We start from the raw sequence: 20,188 nt of genomic DNA, 5'->3' as shown, positions 1-20,188 counted from the left end.
CATACAAGATGTATGTCTTTGAAAATAATAGTGTCAACAGCAATCATACGCGACAGTATTAGAGTGACAGTACTGATTAATACTAAATAACAGTAAATATAATATATTAACTTGACTTAACATGTTTTGTGAATTGAAAATAATATGCCATTGTAATTTTACTGTAATGTATACCATATTTCCCACCTCAATTTTAATGCGCTCCGAATTTATTAAGGATTTCAAATGAAACATAAGTAAATATAAAATAGACGACTCAATTTTGTATTTTTTTGTATCCTTACTGTATGCCCATTAGTTTCATAAATCGATTGGCATGACTGGAATGACAAAATTCACATAAATAAGTAAGTATTTTAAAGCAAAATATTGTTTATCCCAGCAATTTATAGGGTAGGTCGCCAATGCAAATGGCGAACTTAAATTTAAGACATATAGACTCACCTAAGTCATCTATTACACTTTTTGAAATAGAACACCCTTAGCCAAGGGTATTATGCAGTTTTAGTCGATCCGCACAGTCTTGCTTAACACCGTTACTTTTACAGTCTACTTGCCAAACGCAATAAGCGTTAGTTAAGTTAACCTTAAAGATTACAACTGCATTGTTGAGTTTTCCAACACTGTAAGAATCTTGTCTTACTGCACTCTTGACAAAATCTATTTTATAACCAATTCCTGCAGCCTAAAGTCAATATGACACCTAAAGATTTATATGAGTATTAAAGGAAACCACTTAACAACCATAAGTGTTAACAAGTGTCAGTGAGCACTCTTGTATAGCTTTAGGTTCTAGAAACAGTTTAAACCTATAACATCTTAATTATAATTGCTTCGACTAATACCATTTTAACACTTAAACCTGCTGTTAACACTAATTTCGTTTTTTAACTCATCTTTATCGCTTTTTGTTAGAACTGAGATAATTATAACACAGTTATACAGGTTAAAGTTATAAAAATAGCTGTAACTGAGGGTAAAATGTTTGTTGGGCTGTTTCCGTGGAAGGTAAAACGACGACCAATAATAACAAAGAGAAATAATATATAAATATATTGGTATTTAGAAAAAAACATATTAGCTATGAATAACGTATAGCATGCTGTCATCATATCCTTAAAGGTTAGTCACTAGATTGTTTGTTAAATAACATATTTACATAGAAATGTATTGTGTCTGATATGTTGTATGATGCTTTGAAATAAAATAAATATAAGTGAGTGAGTGCGGTGTCGCAAATTGCATGGTTCGCTAATCGAATTAATTACAACGCCGGAGAGACGATTTCATTTTGTTCCCACTTTCACAAAGAGAAGATAGGAAAATAGAGAAAAGGGTAGGGAAAAATAAAAAGAATATTCACTTTATGACACATTTTTTCTTAAATTGCACTTTTATTTTCTTCTGCAAAAAAGACTAACTCGAGAAAATTTAACTGGCGTAAGTATGTTGTACACAGATTTTTGTCATTAACTTTTAATTTTACATTCACGGCTCACGGGCAATGAAAAGCTTCCACTGAGAAAAGCACCAAATTACTTCTAAACGGAAAAGGCTAACTTAATGACGCTTTCTACGCCATTAAAGTACCTTTAACAGAGCATCAGGATTCAGGAAAATTTTTAGTTAAAAATTTGAAAAAATTTGGGTCGTTTCGTGTCGGCATTTTATGAGTGGAACTTTTTCATTGCCCGTGAGTGTAAAATAAGCCTGAGTCGAGTTGGTAATGAAGTTTTGATCAAAGGTGTGCCGCCTAACACAACCAGCTGAGCTCAGTTATGGATGCACTGTGTACCCCGGACCTCGCCAAGCTAATAAAACATGCTCGCCGAGTCTCACATTTTAAAATGTAACAAAAAAATACATAGTGTAAACGCAGCCATAGTGTGAACCGTAACTCCATGTAGCTATTCTACGTAGGTATATTATTTTTTATAATTTTATTTATTTTTAAGCCGCCAACGTGATTCAGAACTCACAGTGTTTTTGGGAAGGTGATGCCCCTCGAAAAGTAAATCAAACAGACGTCCCGCCCGTCGCTACGCCACCGCCAATAATGAACACAGACGCCCTAGGTCCTAGACCGCGTCTGAGTCTAGGCAGCACCTAGATTGAGCACACCGGATTGTTGGCCTTTCATTAGTGATGCTTTTGAGTTATGTTTGTACTCCCGATGAAATACGATGTTGAACATTCGTCTGCTGTCTGCACCATCCCAGCGCGCCGTACTTACATACTTTGCACTGATTTTATAAAGCTGTGCAACAGAAGTATGTCTAGACTAGAACTAAAAATGTGTAGCATACCTAACTAGGTACAGTTGTTTGCTTTACTGAATAAAATGAAAATAAACATTTCACTGTGACATTGGAAACGCGTGATAATTTAAGAACTATGCAAGTCCATATAAATTAGTGAATACTATAAAGGTCTAATAAGTCGTACTAGTTTAAATCAGGGAAGTGCAAGTTAATGAAGCAGATAACTGCTATTGACGGAAACACGAACTAGCCTGCAACTTGTCTGCTGAACTCGAACTAAACATAGCAACTAATTAAAAAGCTTTTTCATGCTCCCGCTTCATGAAATCGTGGAAATGAAGTATTCATTTAAGATTTTGTGCATTGCTTATAGGAATAGGAATATACAGTTTCATAAAATTTGCGAGTGCTAAGTTCCACGGTAGCTGGGTATACATGTACCTATAGGTATATGTCCGATGTGTCTGCACTTTGATGAACAATACCTAGTTCGTGTTGTTTCTTATCATAATGTCTGAAAGTAAAATGTCGTAGAATTATTTTAGTAGAAAAACTTAATGGGTCGTTGTCTTTGATTCGTATTTTCTGTTAGGAATCACATTAGTACCCTAGCTGTTTAAACAAGGGCCCTCTCTTTGCCATCAGAAGACTGCATTACACGATTGATTTACGGGACTTCTATGTTTTTTAAATGAAAACAGGTGTAGTCACTTCAACAGAGTATATTGCCCTGATTGGCCCTTTAGTGTCTTGATTACAGGATGCTGTAATCGTCTCCATTTCAGGCTTCAGGCTAAGACGCAGGAGAGGGCGGCTGGAGCGGACAATTATCTCTGATAATAGGGCCCTGGGTATTGGGCAGGGCTGAGTATTGCATGTATCTAATTAATTTGGCGTATACGTGTCAGTTTCATCTATATTAGGTACCTCTACATACTTGGTAGAGTATTCATATAGTCCAGTCAAGGAATGAGGTGTAGAGTGCGTGAGCAGGTAACTAAGCGATTCCTTCAGAAACTTGTTCAGGGGGCTTAGGTTGTTAACATACCAAAAGTCCTGACTCCTAGGTGATGAGCGGGGGGAAGGAGGGGGGGATAAAGGTACGAATTTTTGGTTTTTATCTTATATCTCGAAAACGGTGCATCGGAGAGAAATATTTTCAACTAATAAAATGGAGCTCTTAAAATTATCTAAAACTTTTATATCATATGTTTTTTTCAAATTCCTAACCGTTTTTGAGCTATTACCCTCGGAAAAAGTTTAAATTTACAAGAAAAATTGATTCATGTCAACACATTCATAAACATTGCATCATATTGTCTAAACCTATTCATTAACGAATAAAATGAAGAGGAAAGAAGTTGTAGATTTTTTAATTCCCTTTTAGAATATATATGCATATGCTGTTCAATGTCCAACCCGCCTAAAGTTACAGCTATTTTAAACTTGAATTTTGCTAAATTCACTGACATAACTCACCGAGTTAGTAAGCTTAAGTGTAAGTAAAATAGCTGTAACTTTAGGTGGGTTGGACATAAACCAGCATATCTGTATATATTCTAAAAGGAAATTAAAAAATCTACAACTTCTTTTCTCTTCATTTTATTCGTTTATGAATAGGTTTAGACAATATGATGCAATGTTTATGAATGTTTTGACATGAATCAATTTTTCTTGTAAATCTCAACTTTTTCCGAGGGTAATAGCTCGAAAACGGTTAGGAATTTGAAAAAAACATATGATATAAAAGTTTTAAATAATTTTAAGAGCTCTATTTCATTAGTTGAAAAGATTTCTTTCCGATGCACCGTTTTCGAGATATAAGCTAAAAACCAAAAATTCGTACCTTTATCCCCCCCTCCTTCCCCCCGCTCATCACCTAGGAGTCAGGACTTTTGGTATGTTAACAACCTAAGCCCCCTGAACAAGTTTCTGAAGGAATCGCTTAGTTACCTGCTCACGCACTCTACACCTAATTTTGAGTCATTCATTGACTGGACTAATACTGGAATGAAAATTATCCAACTAACAATTTAATGTCATTCAGAAGTTTAATAAACGTTAGGTATCCTAAAACCAATAAAAAATCTATATTATCATTTTTTTAGTCATAAAACTTATGTTTGATTCATCATTGATAGATTTATTTTTTAGTACTCATTATAAATATGTATATTTTTTTAATGTATAAGATAGCCCTATTTGTTCAAACATTTGGTCTGTTTTCAGCTTTCTTAAGTTATGTCTGCACTATCGCAAACTGGGCAATAACTTTTCGGACTGGCTAATCCTTTCACCATGGTGAGAATCCCTACTCCAGCTTTAGGTCTCACTTACAGACTTAAAAGAAGAACCATACCGTCGTTCTACTGAGACTGCCTTTTTCTTTCGCATTTATAATATCGCAGATTTATGTAAGAGAATGTTTCTCGCTCGATTTCTCCTTGACATGAGCATGAGTAGGTAATCCTATTTGTGCTGGGCCGAGCACCGAGCGGCTTTCCTCCGCGGTGGAGAGCGAAAGTCGATTGTGCCTCCTGCGCCGTGCGAGTGACGCTTTTTACTGCACGCCACTGGAGGGTTACTCTATATTGACAAATAATGAACCAACGAGAGCTGTAATGCATCGGCACGTTTAATACAACAAGGTAGAGTCGTGGCTAGCGCAGTAGGGCTATGAAACTTAGGTTTTTCGTCTTAGGGAAGACCCCCCATTGTAGATGTCAATGTACTGAATACTGATTGACATCTACAAGTACTCATTTAGTAAAGTACGTTCACATTCGTATAATATCCCATCGTCATGATTGTTGGTTAGACGTAATATTTATTAGAATGTTTCAGTTAAAAGTAGCGATGATGATCATGATACGCGCCGTGAACACAGCAGCTTAAATCTTTTAGTCGTAAATAAACGAGAGCGAAAACACCTACCCACATAATAAAGAAAGCTGTACATATCGAGCTATCTAATTATCTTCAAGTATCATACAATTATTACTGTGTAGGCAGGTACTCAGTAGGAATTATCATTTTTATTAGAAATTGAAGTATGTAATACAAGGCCAAAAGGAAAAATCTTTCCATCATTAGTCTGCGTGTATGATAGGCACTTAATATTTCATTTGAAAGATATTTTTTGAAGTACTCAAAGCTTTTATTGGTATTTTTCTTCTCCCTACCTGTTGCTACGGAGAGCGTTGAATAGAGGTTGCCACCTTGCTTCACAAACAAGATACAAGGGAAGTTTCCCTTAATGAGATAATATTTTTATTGCGAAACGACTCTAACAGTCGTGTGTGGCTTTGTACAAAACCCTCTATACCTACTTGAATTTGCGCTTTCGTGTAGTTTGCCTTTACGAGTAGAACTAAAAAAACCCATAGAAGAACGTTTGTCGTCAACACACGTCTAACACCCGATTCGAATGTTTCGAATTCCCGTGATCCTGGAATTGCATTCCACAGCCGACCCGTCCAGTGGCTGGCGCTGATAGATTATCCAATCAGCCACCTCCTCCGATTTATAGATATCATTACCTGTTGCGTGCGTAAACATTGACGAGACACATTATCATTATCATCAGCCCGTAATTGTCTGCTGGACGGATACTGTTCAGTAGGAGAGCTTTATCCCCGGCCTTCCTCATTGAGCCACTATCTTCTAGTTACTTCTAGTTAGAAGTACTTACTATACTGCCCAGGGGCGTATTTAAAGATTGCGCGCCCTGGGCTCCTGTAGTTTTCCGCCCCATCAAGGAATGAAAGAAAACAAAAAGAGCAGTCAGTGTATAGTACCTATCGACCTACATATGTATAAGAACATTGTGGTGATAGATTTGCATAGATAATGATATCTTCCGAACCAAAAAAAAAGATTTTTCTGGATAGACGAGTACATTTTAGAACGTTTAGAAATGGCGACTGAGTGAGGCAATTTTTTTTTCTTTAGATTTCCTTAAAGAATACAGAGGCGGAAAAAAATTTACTATTCCACCGGTTCAAAAAAGAACAAAGGCCGGCTTTCATACTTAAAAAATCCAGCACTGCTCGTCACCAAAATACCTCGGAGTGACCCTGGATAGATCCCTTACGATACTGCCTCGCTTGTCTCTCACATTGTGAGGTGAGGACCTAATTAAGTATCATATAAGTAGAGGAAATCCTGACTTGCTCCGATTTCATGTCATGTCCCGTGCGCATTAGTTTGCAAGCGGTTCCTCATATTCCTAAAGTACCTAACTAATAGGTGTCGTCTCGTTGTTGCAGACAACTCGGTGCTGCTGGCGGGGGCCGGGGGGCGGGGGCGCGCGCTGTACCAGGAGCACGCGGCCAGGCACCCCATCGTCAGCCCGCACACCGACGACAACGACGCCACCACTGTGAGTACATAGGGACATTTAGCTTTGCGACGCATCTTGGAATGCTCGAAAGAAAGAAGACATACTATAGTGCCACAAACTTATCTGTTCCGGTGAGAGCGAACTAAATTGGTCCATATAATCTATGTCAGTGTTTTTCAACCTTTTTCATGACGCGACCCCCCTGGTATTGTAAAATATTTCGCGACCCCCTTGACCCTTCGGTTTTTTTTAACATGTAGGCATATACCTATAAAGGGGCCAAAAATTTTTTTGGGTTTTCTTTTATTGACTACCATCTAAAAGATCCTAAATATAGTCAAAGTATCTTATTAGTTATGTTAAATACAGGGCGTTGCAAAAAGGGAATACTTAGCCGAAATCTACATGGTGCATCATGGTATATCTGTCGCAGGCATCTGGTTCAATCTCCTGTTTGATTGAACCGCTAGCCCGTTCATTGGATGACGCTTTTCAGTTGTATGACTAAAGAACAACTCGTCAAGTGGTTGACTGTAACGTCCAACGTCTTGACTGAATGTTATTCAGTATAGCAACTTTGTAATGTCTGCTGGTTAGGATGAACATGACCAGACAAGAGTCAACAAAAAGACTATGTTACAAAGCTCTCATCTCACAAATTAACTAAACAATAACAATAAACGTACTTTGATATTGTTGTTCATAATTATCCAGTTTCAGCACATTTTTTTCTTTGAAACTATCCGCCGGCGGTGTAATAATAGGTAAATCCATGTTGTCACAATATTTTAACATAAATAACGCACTTTAAAGCTAATTTATTTGCAAAAAATAACAATACAAGGGTGATTCTTCGGGGACCGTATTTTCGACGGCGTTGAGGATATCTCTGTAACCAATTAAGATAATACCACGTAATTTTTTTTCAATACAATCTAGCTCTATCTCTATTTGTAACCAATCTCATTTTTTCAGTAAATGTTGTTTCAGTACTGAAAAAAAATTATTTGAAGTGTGTTATTCTGATTCATATAGGGCGTCCGTTTGCCAGCTTGAGAAACAAAATGTTTAGTATCACATTTCCCTTTTAATTTATTAACATAAATTAAATTTTTATCAAAGGGCAATGAGTTTTCCTTTCACAAAAAAAATATTTAGTACTTATAAATACGTAAGTTTTTTTATGAATAAATAATTAAGGAGTGTCCGGCATGTAGTACTGATTCATATGTCGTAACATGTTGATGACCATACTTGGTCTTGTAGTGGCAATGGGAGTCTGGTTGTCCGCTCGCTGGAAGCCAGCTTTCCAACGCACCAGCCAGTAGATGGAGGTGCTCCTAGAAGGCCTACATCCAGGTGAAAAGAAGGTCATAATCTGATTCATATGGTCTTGGTTCAGGTACCCTTCTGATTAATATGTCTCCTGTAAAAAATATATTTTCTGAGTATGATTCTTCAATATGAGTTTCATGTAATACTCTTGGGTTACAGATTTATGAAAAAAATATTCAGCACTGTAGTGTGTATGTATTACGAACTACCTAAGGTTTTATGCAAAATCCTGATTCATATGTATATGATTCATACGGTAAAAAACCTCATCCTATACAGGATGTTCCAAAAGTTTACGTCATGCTTTGGAAGGCTGATAGAACACCTTAGGAGTGACCAGAATATTGCTATATGACCTCAGTAAAATGTCGATAGTTTTTGAGATATTGACACTTTTATAAATTTTCTGAAAATTGTCGCCCTAGACCAGTTTTTTGCATGTCACTGGTACAAAATTCAATATTTTTAGTTTGAATTTTATTTTGCGTAACCTTCTATAGTTCTTCTATTGATGACAGTCCAAGAAGATTACCAGAAATGTTGTATGTTAAAAAAAAAGATGGTTTTCCTTGGTGTTCTTTTTTCTGTTTCTGATTCATATGGCCACAAAAAATTGTAACGTCAATAACTCAAAAACTACATGATAAAAACGAGTGCCTTTCCAATTATATGTTATTTGCTATATCCATTTTCATATAAACATATGTTATAGAGCTAAAAATGAAATTAAAAAATGGCCATATAAATCAGACGAAGAATGGAATTTCGAAGAATCACCCACAAGTGCTTTTTGTGTCAGCTGTTCGCTGTTAGGCGCCATATTTGTTTTATTCACCACCTGACTGATTTTAAGTCCACTAACTAGTTGGACGTTTTGTGACGCTTGTACAATCAACGTTCGGCCTAGTCATACAACTGAGTAGCGTCATCCAATGAACGGGCTAGCGGTTCAATCAAACAGGAGATTAAACCAGATGCCTGCGACATATCTAAGCCCAAAAATGAAATCAGAATTTCAAAACTCGCAAAAAAAACCCTTTTTGCAATACCCTGTATAATTCAATTCTGTTATTATTAACAGCCTCTGGATTCACTTTGAAAAATCTGAGAGTTCTTAATGTAGAAGTAATTTTGAAACCCATTATATTTTAATAAATTTAATATTATTTTCTGCACTCATTGGAAGCAAACAGAACCTGAATCAATAAAAAAACCTTCTCTTATTTAAGGCCTCTACACACCAAAGCCGCTGACCCGGCGGCTCAGGCCGCCGGCTCAACCCGCCGGCCTCATTTTGTACTATGTTAACCCGCCGGCATTAGGCCGCCGGGCTATGCCGCCGGGCCAGCGGCTTTGGTGTGTAGAGGCCCTTATAATTTACGGTGGGCAAGTAGGTAGTAGTAGGCAAGATGAAGTAAGAGTAGACTCGAGCTAATTGTATTCTTCTTCTGTATAAAGGTATCAACGAAAGATTTCTCGGGAAAACTACAGATTTTGGCCAGATTTAGTAGTATAGTTTGCTTTAAAAATCCATGCTTGAAAGGATGGAGCAAAATGTTTATGAACGCTGATCTATATCTAATAAAGAAATATTAATTAAATGAATTGTCTTTATGGTTTTTTTTCACTAAAGTAGCCAATTTTCGACCGACTCGACCTCTGGCGACCCCCCTACAGAAGCTTCGCGACCCCCCAGGTGGTCGCGACCCACAGGTTGAAAAACACTGATCTATGTCAATATGAAATTCATTAGTACAGTAAGTAATGAGGTATGGACCAATTTAGTTCGCTCTCACCGGAACAGATAAGTTTGTGGCACTATAATTGGTTCGATACGTCCGGCGCACCCTAGGAGACTGCCAGTCTTCGACAAACAAGTAGGTAATCTGACCGGCTAATCCTTTCGCCAACGAATGATTCGTCGGGACATAAGATTTTAAGGGACCGTCTCCACTAGCGAGGAAAACGTGATAAAACTATCGTCGTGCCACGCATTTCTATATAGGTACTCTCATAGAAGGTCTGTCTGTCTGAATGGAGACAGACAATACACACAGTAGGATAATATTGGTTACCTTGTTTCAGAACCAACTGGAGCAGTGCCCGGTGCTGATGGAGAACTCCGCGGACATCGACACCGTCACCACCTTCCCCACCTTCGAGTTCCAAGTGAGTTATTCATACACAACTTTGAGTTTGAAGGGGGTCTTCAATGGTAACTTCGAGAAACTTCCTGCAAAGGTTAGACTATAATTAGCTATATGGGTGGGCATATTGTATGTGGTCAATAGGAATACGAATTCGGTTCAGGTGGAGTCGAAGTTGGTCCTCAACTGATTAATTTATAATGTTGTCTGGAGTTCAGTATTAGCATGGCTTGACGACGTGAAGTTGGAAAGTTGTGGCAACGTCGTTAGTTCGTTAAACGTTACTTATGGCTGCCGCGCTAGCTAGTGCAAGTCAGTAGCATACCACACGAGATTGAAGCAGAAGACATGTCGCAACATCACTACCTGTTACTGTGTATTTCTATGGGTTTAATTTGACAGTTAGAGTCAAGTCAGTCGAAGATACAACCATAGAAACCCAGTATGTATTTTTATGGAGGTGTTGCCTGCAGGTTTAGGGTAGGAGACCAAACAAGCGTAATTTTGTGAGTTGTGAGTCTCGTGTTCTGACTACTTCTGACAGAACAGAATACCCGTTTCACAACTCACAACATTACGCTTGTTTGGCGTCACCCTTAGGCAAGTATTGGTAGCTTTTAGGATGTGTAGTAAAGTGTGTGTGTTGTTTGCAGCTGGGCTGGATCAGGAACAAGGAGTTCTGGGACCGCAGCTTCGAGGACCGCTACGAGAGGCTCCGGAACGACACCAGCCGACCCCCGCTCAAGGTACTTTCTACATTTATTACTAGCTTCTCCCGCGAGCTTGAAAGCGTTCATCATTATATCAGCCCATAGCAGTCCACCACTGGACGTAGGCCTCTCCCAAAGCACGCCACTGGATGCGATCTATTAAGTTGACTATGTGGTAAACCAGGGTGTCAGCTTCCTACATGGCAAATTTTAGAAAATTGTTTTCTTGTGAAAGAGTAACAAACATCCATCTATTAGGACGTAGGTACAAACTTTCACTCTTAATATTACTAGGATATTGGTCCGTTTCATTAACACCGTCTACCGATGAATAGTTTACTACATATTTTGTAGAGAGCTCTACAATTCTTACTAAATGTTGGTAAAAGGTGTAAATCATAGAACAACGCGGACTCGGGTGTTACACATTGGTGTAAATAAATTAGCCGAGCCTTTTGTCTGTGCGTCTGTGGTTGGATATTTTTGCATCCACCGAGTGTCGAAAGTACCTATGTACGGTGGCCTGCGCCTAAAAGTATACAGGCGGAGTTTTTAAAATAGCGATCCTGATGATGAAAGGACCAGCTACATCTGCTATAAATCCGGGGAGGTGTTGTGTGTGATGTGTGTAGCTGTGGTGTTTATGTGGATGTGCTTGAGCAGCATGTGAGCTTGAGATCGCTATTTTAAAAACTCCGCCTGTATACTTTTAGGCGCAGGCCACCGTACCTGGCGCAGCCCGTGTTCTGGGTTTCATTTCATCAGAAAACCTTTTCATATTACTATTTGTAACGACGAGTGTTGTAAAACTAGGTTTCATCTGATCTGAAGTTTTATAATATCCTCGTTTTTAGATTTAACTGCACGTGTAATTCCATTGCTGTTTGTCTCAGTACACGTGTGGAACACAGTACACGAGGTGGAAAGTTGCCGTCCAGGTTCTCAGAATATGCAATGCGGTGGCCAATACTGACTGCATTCGCCGACAACTCGCTACACATGGCGACGACTGCCTTTGTGCACCCGATAACTACGCGTTTCGGGAAATGGTAGAACATTCCACGGCCGGAATGTTGCTGCGAAACTTTATGGTAGATTGTGAAGAAAGTATCAACTATATCTGGCTTATAAATAAGACTCGTGTATCAAAGTTAGTTGGAAATTCAGTAGAAATATACATTGTTACTCGGAACAGCTATGCCGTCGACAACCAACCTACTAAGATGATTACAGCGAACGATGCTTAATATCATAACAAAAACATTGTATTTAAAACCGATAAGTATTATTGACAAATTATTATGAACCGAACAGTAAATATCTACCTAACAATGTATTGTAATCGTATAATATTGTTAAAATGGTAATGGAATATTCTATATAAGCCGCTTACCTACAGCTTCCCCTTATTAAGATAAATTGGCGTAGGTAATAGTCTAAAACAATGCCGATACATGTTCCATATAGGAAGACTACAATATAAAATACCTATACGGTTCGCAAGCTATTACGTGATCTCACTTGCGAGTTATGTACCTTTGACTAGGATTACATTCGTTAGCATACACAAATAAATACTTAATCTGTTTCCAATATACGCGGCCTTGTCCTATTATAATAAGTAGTTAGGGTGAAACCCAGCATTTGAGCTTTGATGGCAACAGGTGCCCAATGTAGTGAGCTAATAATCTATAACATCTATGATTGATATAATGATGACTGCCGTCTACATATAAACGAATGATAAGAGCGCCTTTGCCCCAAAAGACACATACGTCCCGCACTAAAAAGAGATTTAAGCACATTGATCGACACTGAGATAAATGTTCTTTTTTCCCACGGGTAATAAGGTACACTAACGAGCAATGATAGTTCCGGTGACATATGGAACGTCAGTGGCAGGTGGAACATTCATTGCTCGCGAATGTAATTAGGTATTGTGGTCCCTTCCAGCGACTATCAAACGCAAACTAACCGGATTTTTACCTTCTTCTTCCCAATTTCCTTTCTTAGGTGATCCTGGTCCCGCACTCGCACAACGACCCCGGCTGGCTGATGGTGTTCGAGCAGTACTTCGACCTCAAGTCCAACCACATCATCAACAACATCGTGGACAAGCTCACGGAGCACCGCAACATGACCTTCATCTGGACCGAGATCGCCTTCCTCAACTCCTGGTGGGAGCGCTCGCATCCGATGAAGCAGAAGGTATGATGACCAAAATAGAATAAGTAATATAGAATAATACTCTTTATTTGCCACCGTGAGTTTTTTTACAAAATGACAAATTTACAAATAAAACAGCACAAAAAGCGGCCCTTATTGCTTAAAGCAGTCTTTGGATGGCAGAAACAATTTTAACATACCTAACCTTACGACTGTGCTGTAAGAACAGGGTACCTATATTTTCAACTATAGCGGGCATTTTATGATTTAAAGTGTATAGAAACTCCACTCAAATTCAAAAGTTACCTATTATCCATTGGAAGTTTTCTAACATTTCGATGTAAAATAAATAAATGGTGTGTACATCGCAGATAAATAAACGAGTTTCGACTCTTTGTGTTTGTCAAAAAGTTGAAATTCGTGTATCACACAATCCTATTCGCTTCTGTTTACAATTTACGGATAAGCACCTTCCTCTCCTCTAGCGTTAATTCTTGGAACTAAATACATCGCTCCACTGGTGTAAGTTACAAATTTCTCTTTCCTCCATGTAAGTTACACCACCGTATCGTTTAACTCAGTGCCACTAGGTGGCGACACTGTAGGGGTGTAGGGTACTTTCCGCGCGGCTATCGGGTAGATTAGAAATTTTTATTTAGATGTTCAATTCAGCTTTATAACAAAGAGATAAATTTAATTTACCATGACTACTATGAGTACAGTCTTAGAATCTCGTGTTAAAATAGATCAGGATCTGATTCCGCAAATATTGGCTGTCTTTGTCAGATAATAATTACTTCCTTATTGCTTTATGACCACTACTAGCGACATTCGAGTCGAGAATCGCCGCAAAGTATGTGTATCGTTTTCCATGACTATAGTCTAGAAGAAATTACTCTCAGTAAGATAAGTAAGTTATAAGGCCGCCAATTGTACCGTCTATAGAATAGAATAGAATAGAATATTTATTCAGAAAATACTTAATGCTAAATGATATTTACAATAATAGGTCAACTCTTTAATGCTAAAGGTAGTTTAAAATGCTGATCTGAACTAGGAAATAACAGAGTTTTTCCTGTATTTCAGATGGAAAAGCTCTAAATTAAACAATTTTAGAATCTAAATTAAATAATCTTAGAACAGAAAATATATCTAGTCTATGTTGTGCATTTCCTTATGTAATTTCTGTTTGTGTGCAATAAATAATTATCTAAATATTTGTAATATCTCTTCAGGCTCTGAAGAAGCTGGTGCAGGAGGGCCGCCTGGAGATCACCACCGGCGGCTGGGTCATGCCCGACGAGGCCACCACGCACATCTACTCGCTCGTCGACCAGTTCATCGAAGGTAGGGCTTTACTGCTACTATATTGTATCCGTGTAATTTTCATTCATCTTACCTCTGCTCATGATAGCTACAAAGTTAAAATACCGCATTTTTCTAGGTCATCAATGGGTTAAGGACAAGCTGGGCGTGGTCCCGCAGACGGGGTGGTCCATCGACCCGTTCGGGCACGGGCCCACGGTCCCTCACCTGCTGGACCAGGCCGGGCTGCAGGGCGCCGTCATCCAGCGCATCCACTACGCCTGGAAGCAGTGGCTGGCGCGGCAGCAGGTCGAGGACTTCCACTGGGTGCCGGGCTGGGACACCCGCCGCCCGTCGCTCGTCGTGCACAACCAGCCCTTCGACATCTACTCCATCAAGGCGTCGTGCGGGCCGCACCCCGCCGTGTGCCTCGGCTACGACTTCCGCAACGTGATCCCGCAGTTCGCGCGCTACTCGCTGCAGCAGGAGGAGGTCACGGACCGCACGCTGCCGGCCAAGGCGCGCACGCTGCTGGAGGAGTACCAGCGCGCGGGCTCGCTCACGCCGCACAACGTGGTGCTCGTGCCGCTCGGAGACGACTTCCGCTACGAGTTCGCCGACGAGTTCGACGCGCAGTACCGCAACTACAAGAAGCTGTTCGACTACATCAACGCGCGGCCGCAGTTCAACGCGGAGCTGCGCTTCGGCACCCCGCGGGACTACTTCCGCGCCGTGCGCCGCCGCCAGCGCGCGCTGCCCACGCTGCGCGGAGACTTCTTCGTGTACTCCGACATCTTCACCGAGGGCCGGCCCGCCTACTGGTCCGGCTACTTCACCACGCGGCCCTACATCAAGCAGATCGCGCGCCACACGGAGCACCAGCTGCGCTCCGCCGAGATCCTGTTCACGCTGGTGTCCAACCTGGTGCGCCGCGAGCCCGCGCGCCGCGCCGAGGAGAAGCGCCTCGAGAAGATGTACGAGCGCCTCGTCGGGGCCCGCCGGAACCTGGGCCTGTTCCAGCACCACGACGCCATCACCGGCACCAGCAAGGCCTTCGTGATGCACGACTACGGCACCAAGCTGGTGACGAGCCTGTACCACTGCCTGCGCCTGCAGGAGCGCGCGCTGGCGGCGGCGCTGGCGGGGGGCTCGGGGGGCGGCGCGGCGGGGGGCGCGCTCCAGGCCGCCAGCGAGTGGGAGAGCTACGGCGCGGCGCCGCGCGGGCTGCGCGTGTCGCTGCTGGACCGGCGCCGCGTGGTGCTGTTCAACTCGCTGCTGGAGGAGCGCGCGGAGCTGGTGGTGCTGCGCGCGCGCTCCGCCGCCGTGCGCGTGCGCGACCTGCGCCGCGGCCGCCTCGTGCCGCTGCAGGTGGAGCCCGTGTGGGAGGCGCCGGCGGGCGCGGGGGCCGGGGGCGCGGTCAGCGACGCCGAGTTCGAGCTGGTGTTCGAGGCGCTGGTGCCGGCGCTGTCGGCGGTCGTGTTCGCCGTGGAGGAGGACGCGGCGCCCGCGCTGGCCGCCGTGTACTGCGAGCACTGCGCGGGCTCCGAGCGCTTCCCGCCGCGCGCCATGCAGCCCGGGGACCTGCAGCTGGAGAACTCCGCGCTGCAGCTGCTGGTGTCGCGCCGCTCCGGCCTGCTGCGCCAGGTGCTGCGCAAGGACTCGCGCCGCAAGACGCTCGTGGACGTGCACATCGGCGCCTACCAGAGCGCGCAGCGGCACTCGGGCGCCTACCTGTTCAAGCCGGACCACGGCGCGCCCGAGAAGGACGTGCTGGCGGCGTACGCGGGGCCGGAGGGGGGGGCGGCGGCGCTGCGCGTGGTGTCCGGGGCGGTGCGCACGGAGCTGTGCGCGCTGTACCCGCCGCTGCTGGCGCACTGCGTGGCTCTGGCGCACGGCGCGGGCGCGGCGGCGGCGCGGCTCACCACGCGCCTGGACCTGCAGGCGCCGCCGCGCCACCGCGACGAGGAGCTGTTCCTGCGCCTGCAGACCGACATCCAGAACGGCGACCCGCCCGAGTTCTACACCGACCAGAACGGCTTCCAGTACCAGCGCCGCGTCAAGACGGCCAAGCTGGGCGTGGAGGCGCACTACTACCCGGTGACCACCATGGCGTGGCTGCAGGACGCGCGCGCGCGCCTCACCGTGCTCACGGGGCACGCGCAGGGCGCCGCGGCCTTCGAGCCCGGGCGCCTGGAGCTCATGCTGGACCGCCGCACGCTGTACGACGACCTGCGCGGCATGGGCGAGGGCGTGGTGGACAACCGGCCCACCACCTTCACGCACTGGCTGCTGCTGGAGGAGCCGCCGGCCGCGCCCGCGCCCCCCCGCCCCGCCGAGCGCCGCTTCAACGCGCCGCCCCCGCCGCGCCCCTACGCGCTGCCCTCCGCCGCCGCCGACGCGCTCAGCCGCGCCACCAACTACCCGCTGGGCGTGTTCCTCGTGGACGAGGCGGAGGCGGCGGGCGCCCCGCTGCGCCCGCACCGCGCCTTCGCGGAGCGCTTCCCGCCCGGCCTGCACCTGCTGGGCCTGCGCACGCTCACCGACGACATCCTCGACCAGTTCCCCAGCTCCTCGTGCCTCATGACGCTGCAGCGCCCGGGCCGCGCCTGCCCCCCGGCGGGGGCCGCGGGGGGCGCGGGGGTGAAGTTCTCCGCCGACAGCCGCTTCTCGGACCTGCCGGTGCGCAACCTCACGGCGGTGTCGCTGACGGGGCTCGCCACGCGCCGCCGCCTCAAGCACCTGCAGGACATCCGCCTCAAGCCCATGGACCTCAAGACCTACCAGATCTGGTTCTAAACGCGCCCCACTTACCGGGCCGTACAAGAATAGGCAGTTTTATAAATGTTAGTATAATTGTAGGACAACTTTGGCATGTCCAAGCTTTGTTAGAAATAGCCATAATACATTCTGCGATTAATTTTACTAAGAATCTCGTGGCATAACCAGTTTGTACCGTTCAGTTTTGTTTTTTTATAATATTATACGTACACCATGTCAGATCTACCTCAGGACCAAATATTACAAAGTACCTACCCGCGTCTCATGTTAGGTTGTTACACAGTTGTGTTGTGAATGTGACCCCGTCGTCGGTTTCGTAAAAATAATTTTGTTAATTAATTTATATTTTAATAGTTAATGATTTACATTAGTACAAATAGGTAAATCTATTTTTATTCCTTATTTATTTTGATCATAGTATTGCTCAAAATCTTTATTGAGGAGATTATAAAATCACAAAAAATACCTACCTACTAGATATTACATGAATGTTATTTTAATTTACGAGTACATAAATAGTACCTATATTCATATTTTGTATTAGTAACATTACTTTTAATGCTAATTTGTGATACAGTCCATGAAATGAAAACTTATTTCCGGTTTCTGATTGAGAATTTAACTTCGACTTTTGTGAATGAATTATTTCAATTTTATCATTGTACCTACGCGTCACTAAATGTTAAATGCTCAATTGCGACTCCGGATACATGGTATATAATTAAAAATAAAGTTACATACAATTTACATAAATAATAATATAACAAGTCGTTCTAAGTAGGAAAAACAATATACATGATAAAATAACTACAAGTTACATCTCAGTAATTTTTGCGATGTTTAGCATTATGTGATAATATAATTATGATTTGTCTCTGATTTGAAGACTAAATAATTTGTTATAGATTTAATTTCATAGGGAATCTATTTCTATTTCTTTTGGGAATCGTATTTTTATACTAAATAATATAACAATGACGTCACATATTTGAAAAAATCAACAATTAGGGGATTAAATCAAGTTTTAAATGCTTTAACTTGTTTATAATTCTTAAGTTAACTTGTTTATAATTCTTAAGTCTTATTTCTTGGAAGGTTCTCACAAAATCCCCAACAATTTTGTTATATGATTTTGAATAAAGTTATTGGTGATTACCTTATCACAATAATATAAAATAGGAGAATCTATCTCGTAAAATTACTAAATAAACTTAACATATTAGGCACTTAATAAATCCAATTTTTGTAATCGACCTTGGTGTAAATATTTTATGAAGCCCCTATGTGGTTCTTTACTATTGCATTAATTTACCTACATTTATTTAATTTTATGTTTCCTTTGTGATGACGTTTTATGATACGAATCTGTTGTATTTAATATAATTATGTATTTATAAGAAGTTAACTAAGTAGGGTATTGTATCAATTTTATAATTTACTTACTGAAGGCTACAGGTAGTAGGGTGTTATGTTGTTTTTTGTATGTTTGCTTATAGTTAGGTTTCCCGCGTAACCTTCAAAATTAAAGACTTCCCGTGGGAATCCCGGGATGAAAAGAAGCCTGTCCTGTCCAGTCCTGGATGATTCGATATGTCAAGCGTTTTCTACATATTTTTTACGTTTATTCCTCGGTCATTCTGACTACTTTATTATACATTTTCATGTTATTTAAAATATAATAATTATTATTCTGACATTACAACTATAATTTTTCATCGCCAATATTTGATAGCATCTGAATGGTTTTATATAAACTTTAATTTATTTTCCTGGGAGGATCGTAGATATGAAATATATAAATAATAATGGACTTTAACTTGAGAGGGTGTATAGAATAAAGAAAGACTGATAGATAGATCTTAGAGAAGCACTTGTATCTACGATTCTTCGACTCTTCATGTTTTGTTCTGAAAAACAATTACAAGCTGATCTTTTAAAAGTAGTTAAATATTCTGAATCACTTGGTGTTGCAAGATTTGTATAGAATTATAATAATTAACTAATCCATGTTTTATAAATGTTCTCATAAATTTAGATCGTATTCTAGCCACGTGTCATCCCGTTGGAAAAGCAAGAATATCAATGTAAACAACAATATTATCAATCAAAGATTTATATAATTCCGTGTTGTAAGTTAAGTGTAGTTAAAAATAAAACGTTGAATACGTGAACCGTATTTTTCATTTTCTTAAAAATCATTAAATCGGAACCGCCTTGGAAGCATTTTTTGCGTGAAAGCACTTTGTGCGGCACCTATCGAATGGTGCGGGTAACTTCTGTCAGACACGCACATATACAGAGCCCGCGCCGCCAATGCAGCTCAAAAGGCGCGGACCTGCAAACGCACAACTAAATATCGTCGCTTACGACTTTTATATTGTAGTTCCTGCTTTTGCCGTAAGACTGCAGTGGTGGTGCGGACTCTATACTACTATAATCAAGCAACAATGTTGCTAGCTGACAAATGTCACCCGAAATACTGAATACCGCTCAAAGTATAACAGTAGAGAGATTTATAAGCAACTTTTGTTTTAACTAGGCTTACTAGAAAATGTGCTTAAATTAAAATAAAAAAAATATTAATTCACATTTCAGTATATTAATTTAAGTAATTCATTAAGATTCGCTGATATTTATCTTAAAAACTGTATCGGCCTTAGCTGATATTTACACAAATCAGCATAATAAACAAACATGCATTAATCATAATTACTATTTCAATAATTATAGTCCGATTGCTCATCCCAATGTCGGGAATCAAAAGCTCCAAAAACACTGAATTAATCCTATAATACGAAATACCCTCAATTAATCCTGAGTAGATGTCTTGCCATACAGTGCTTATTATCTTTTAAAGGTACTTCAAAGCTTTGGTACTTTTGATTTTCGACTTTGTGATATGTACCCATCTTATCACCTAACACCGAACAAGAAAACATAACGTTATTACATCTTACTATTCAACTAATGCGAGCATAGTCTAACAACTGTGGCAAAAGGCAACTCGGTTTTCAATATCTTTGTAGCTATATTATTTGTTATAATCTATTTCCATATACTGCAACTGGCATAAGTGCAAATGTAACAAATCTTATACAATGTGGTGTTACTTCCTTATCACTTTTAGTTTATACGTAGGTAAAC

General features: G+C 41.6%; 1 protein-coding gene across 1 annotated transcript in view; it reads left to right on the top strand.

The window, feature by feature from the left end:
• The window catches only part of LOC125491308 (alpha-mannosidase 2), a 76,910-nt gene extending 57,695 nt beyond the window's left edge, over positions 1-19,215 (top strand). Inside the window, exons 3-8 of the mRNA XM_048632930.1 lie at positions 6,530-6,642; positions 10,024-10,107; positions 10,739-10,831; positions 12,809-13,003; positions 14,197-14,308; positions 14,406-19,215. Coding sequence (XP_048488887.1) covers positions 6,530-6,642; positions 10,024-10,107; positions 10,739-10,831; positions 12,809-13,003; positions 14,197-14,308; positions 14,406-17,062 — 3,254 coding nt within the window. The 3' untranslated portion in view covers positions 17,063-19,215. The remainder of the gene's footprint in view (positions 1-6,529; positions 6,643-10,023; positions 10,108-10,738; positions 10,832-12,808; positions 13,004-14,196; positions 14,309-14,405) is intronic.
• Positions 19,216-20,188: the final 973 nt, after the last annotated feature.

Source organism: Plutella xylostella, chromosome Z (genome assembly GCF_932276165.1).
Source record: "Plutella xylostella chromosome Z, ilPluXylo3.1, whole genome shotgun sequence".
NCBI lineage: Eukaryota > Metazoa > Arthropoda > Insecta > Lepidoptera > Plutellidae > Plutella > Plutella xylostella.
Note: the sequence above shows the minus strand (reverse complement) of the source record. Positions and strands in the feature narration are given on the sequence as shown.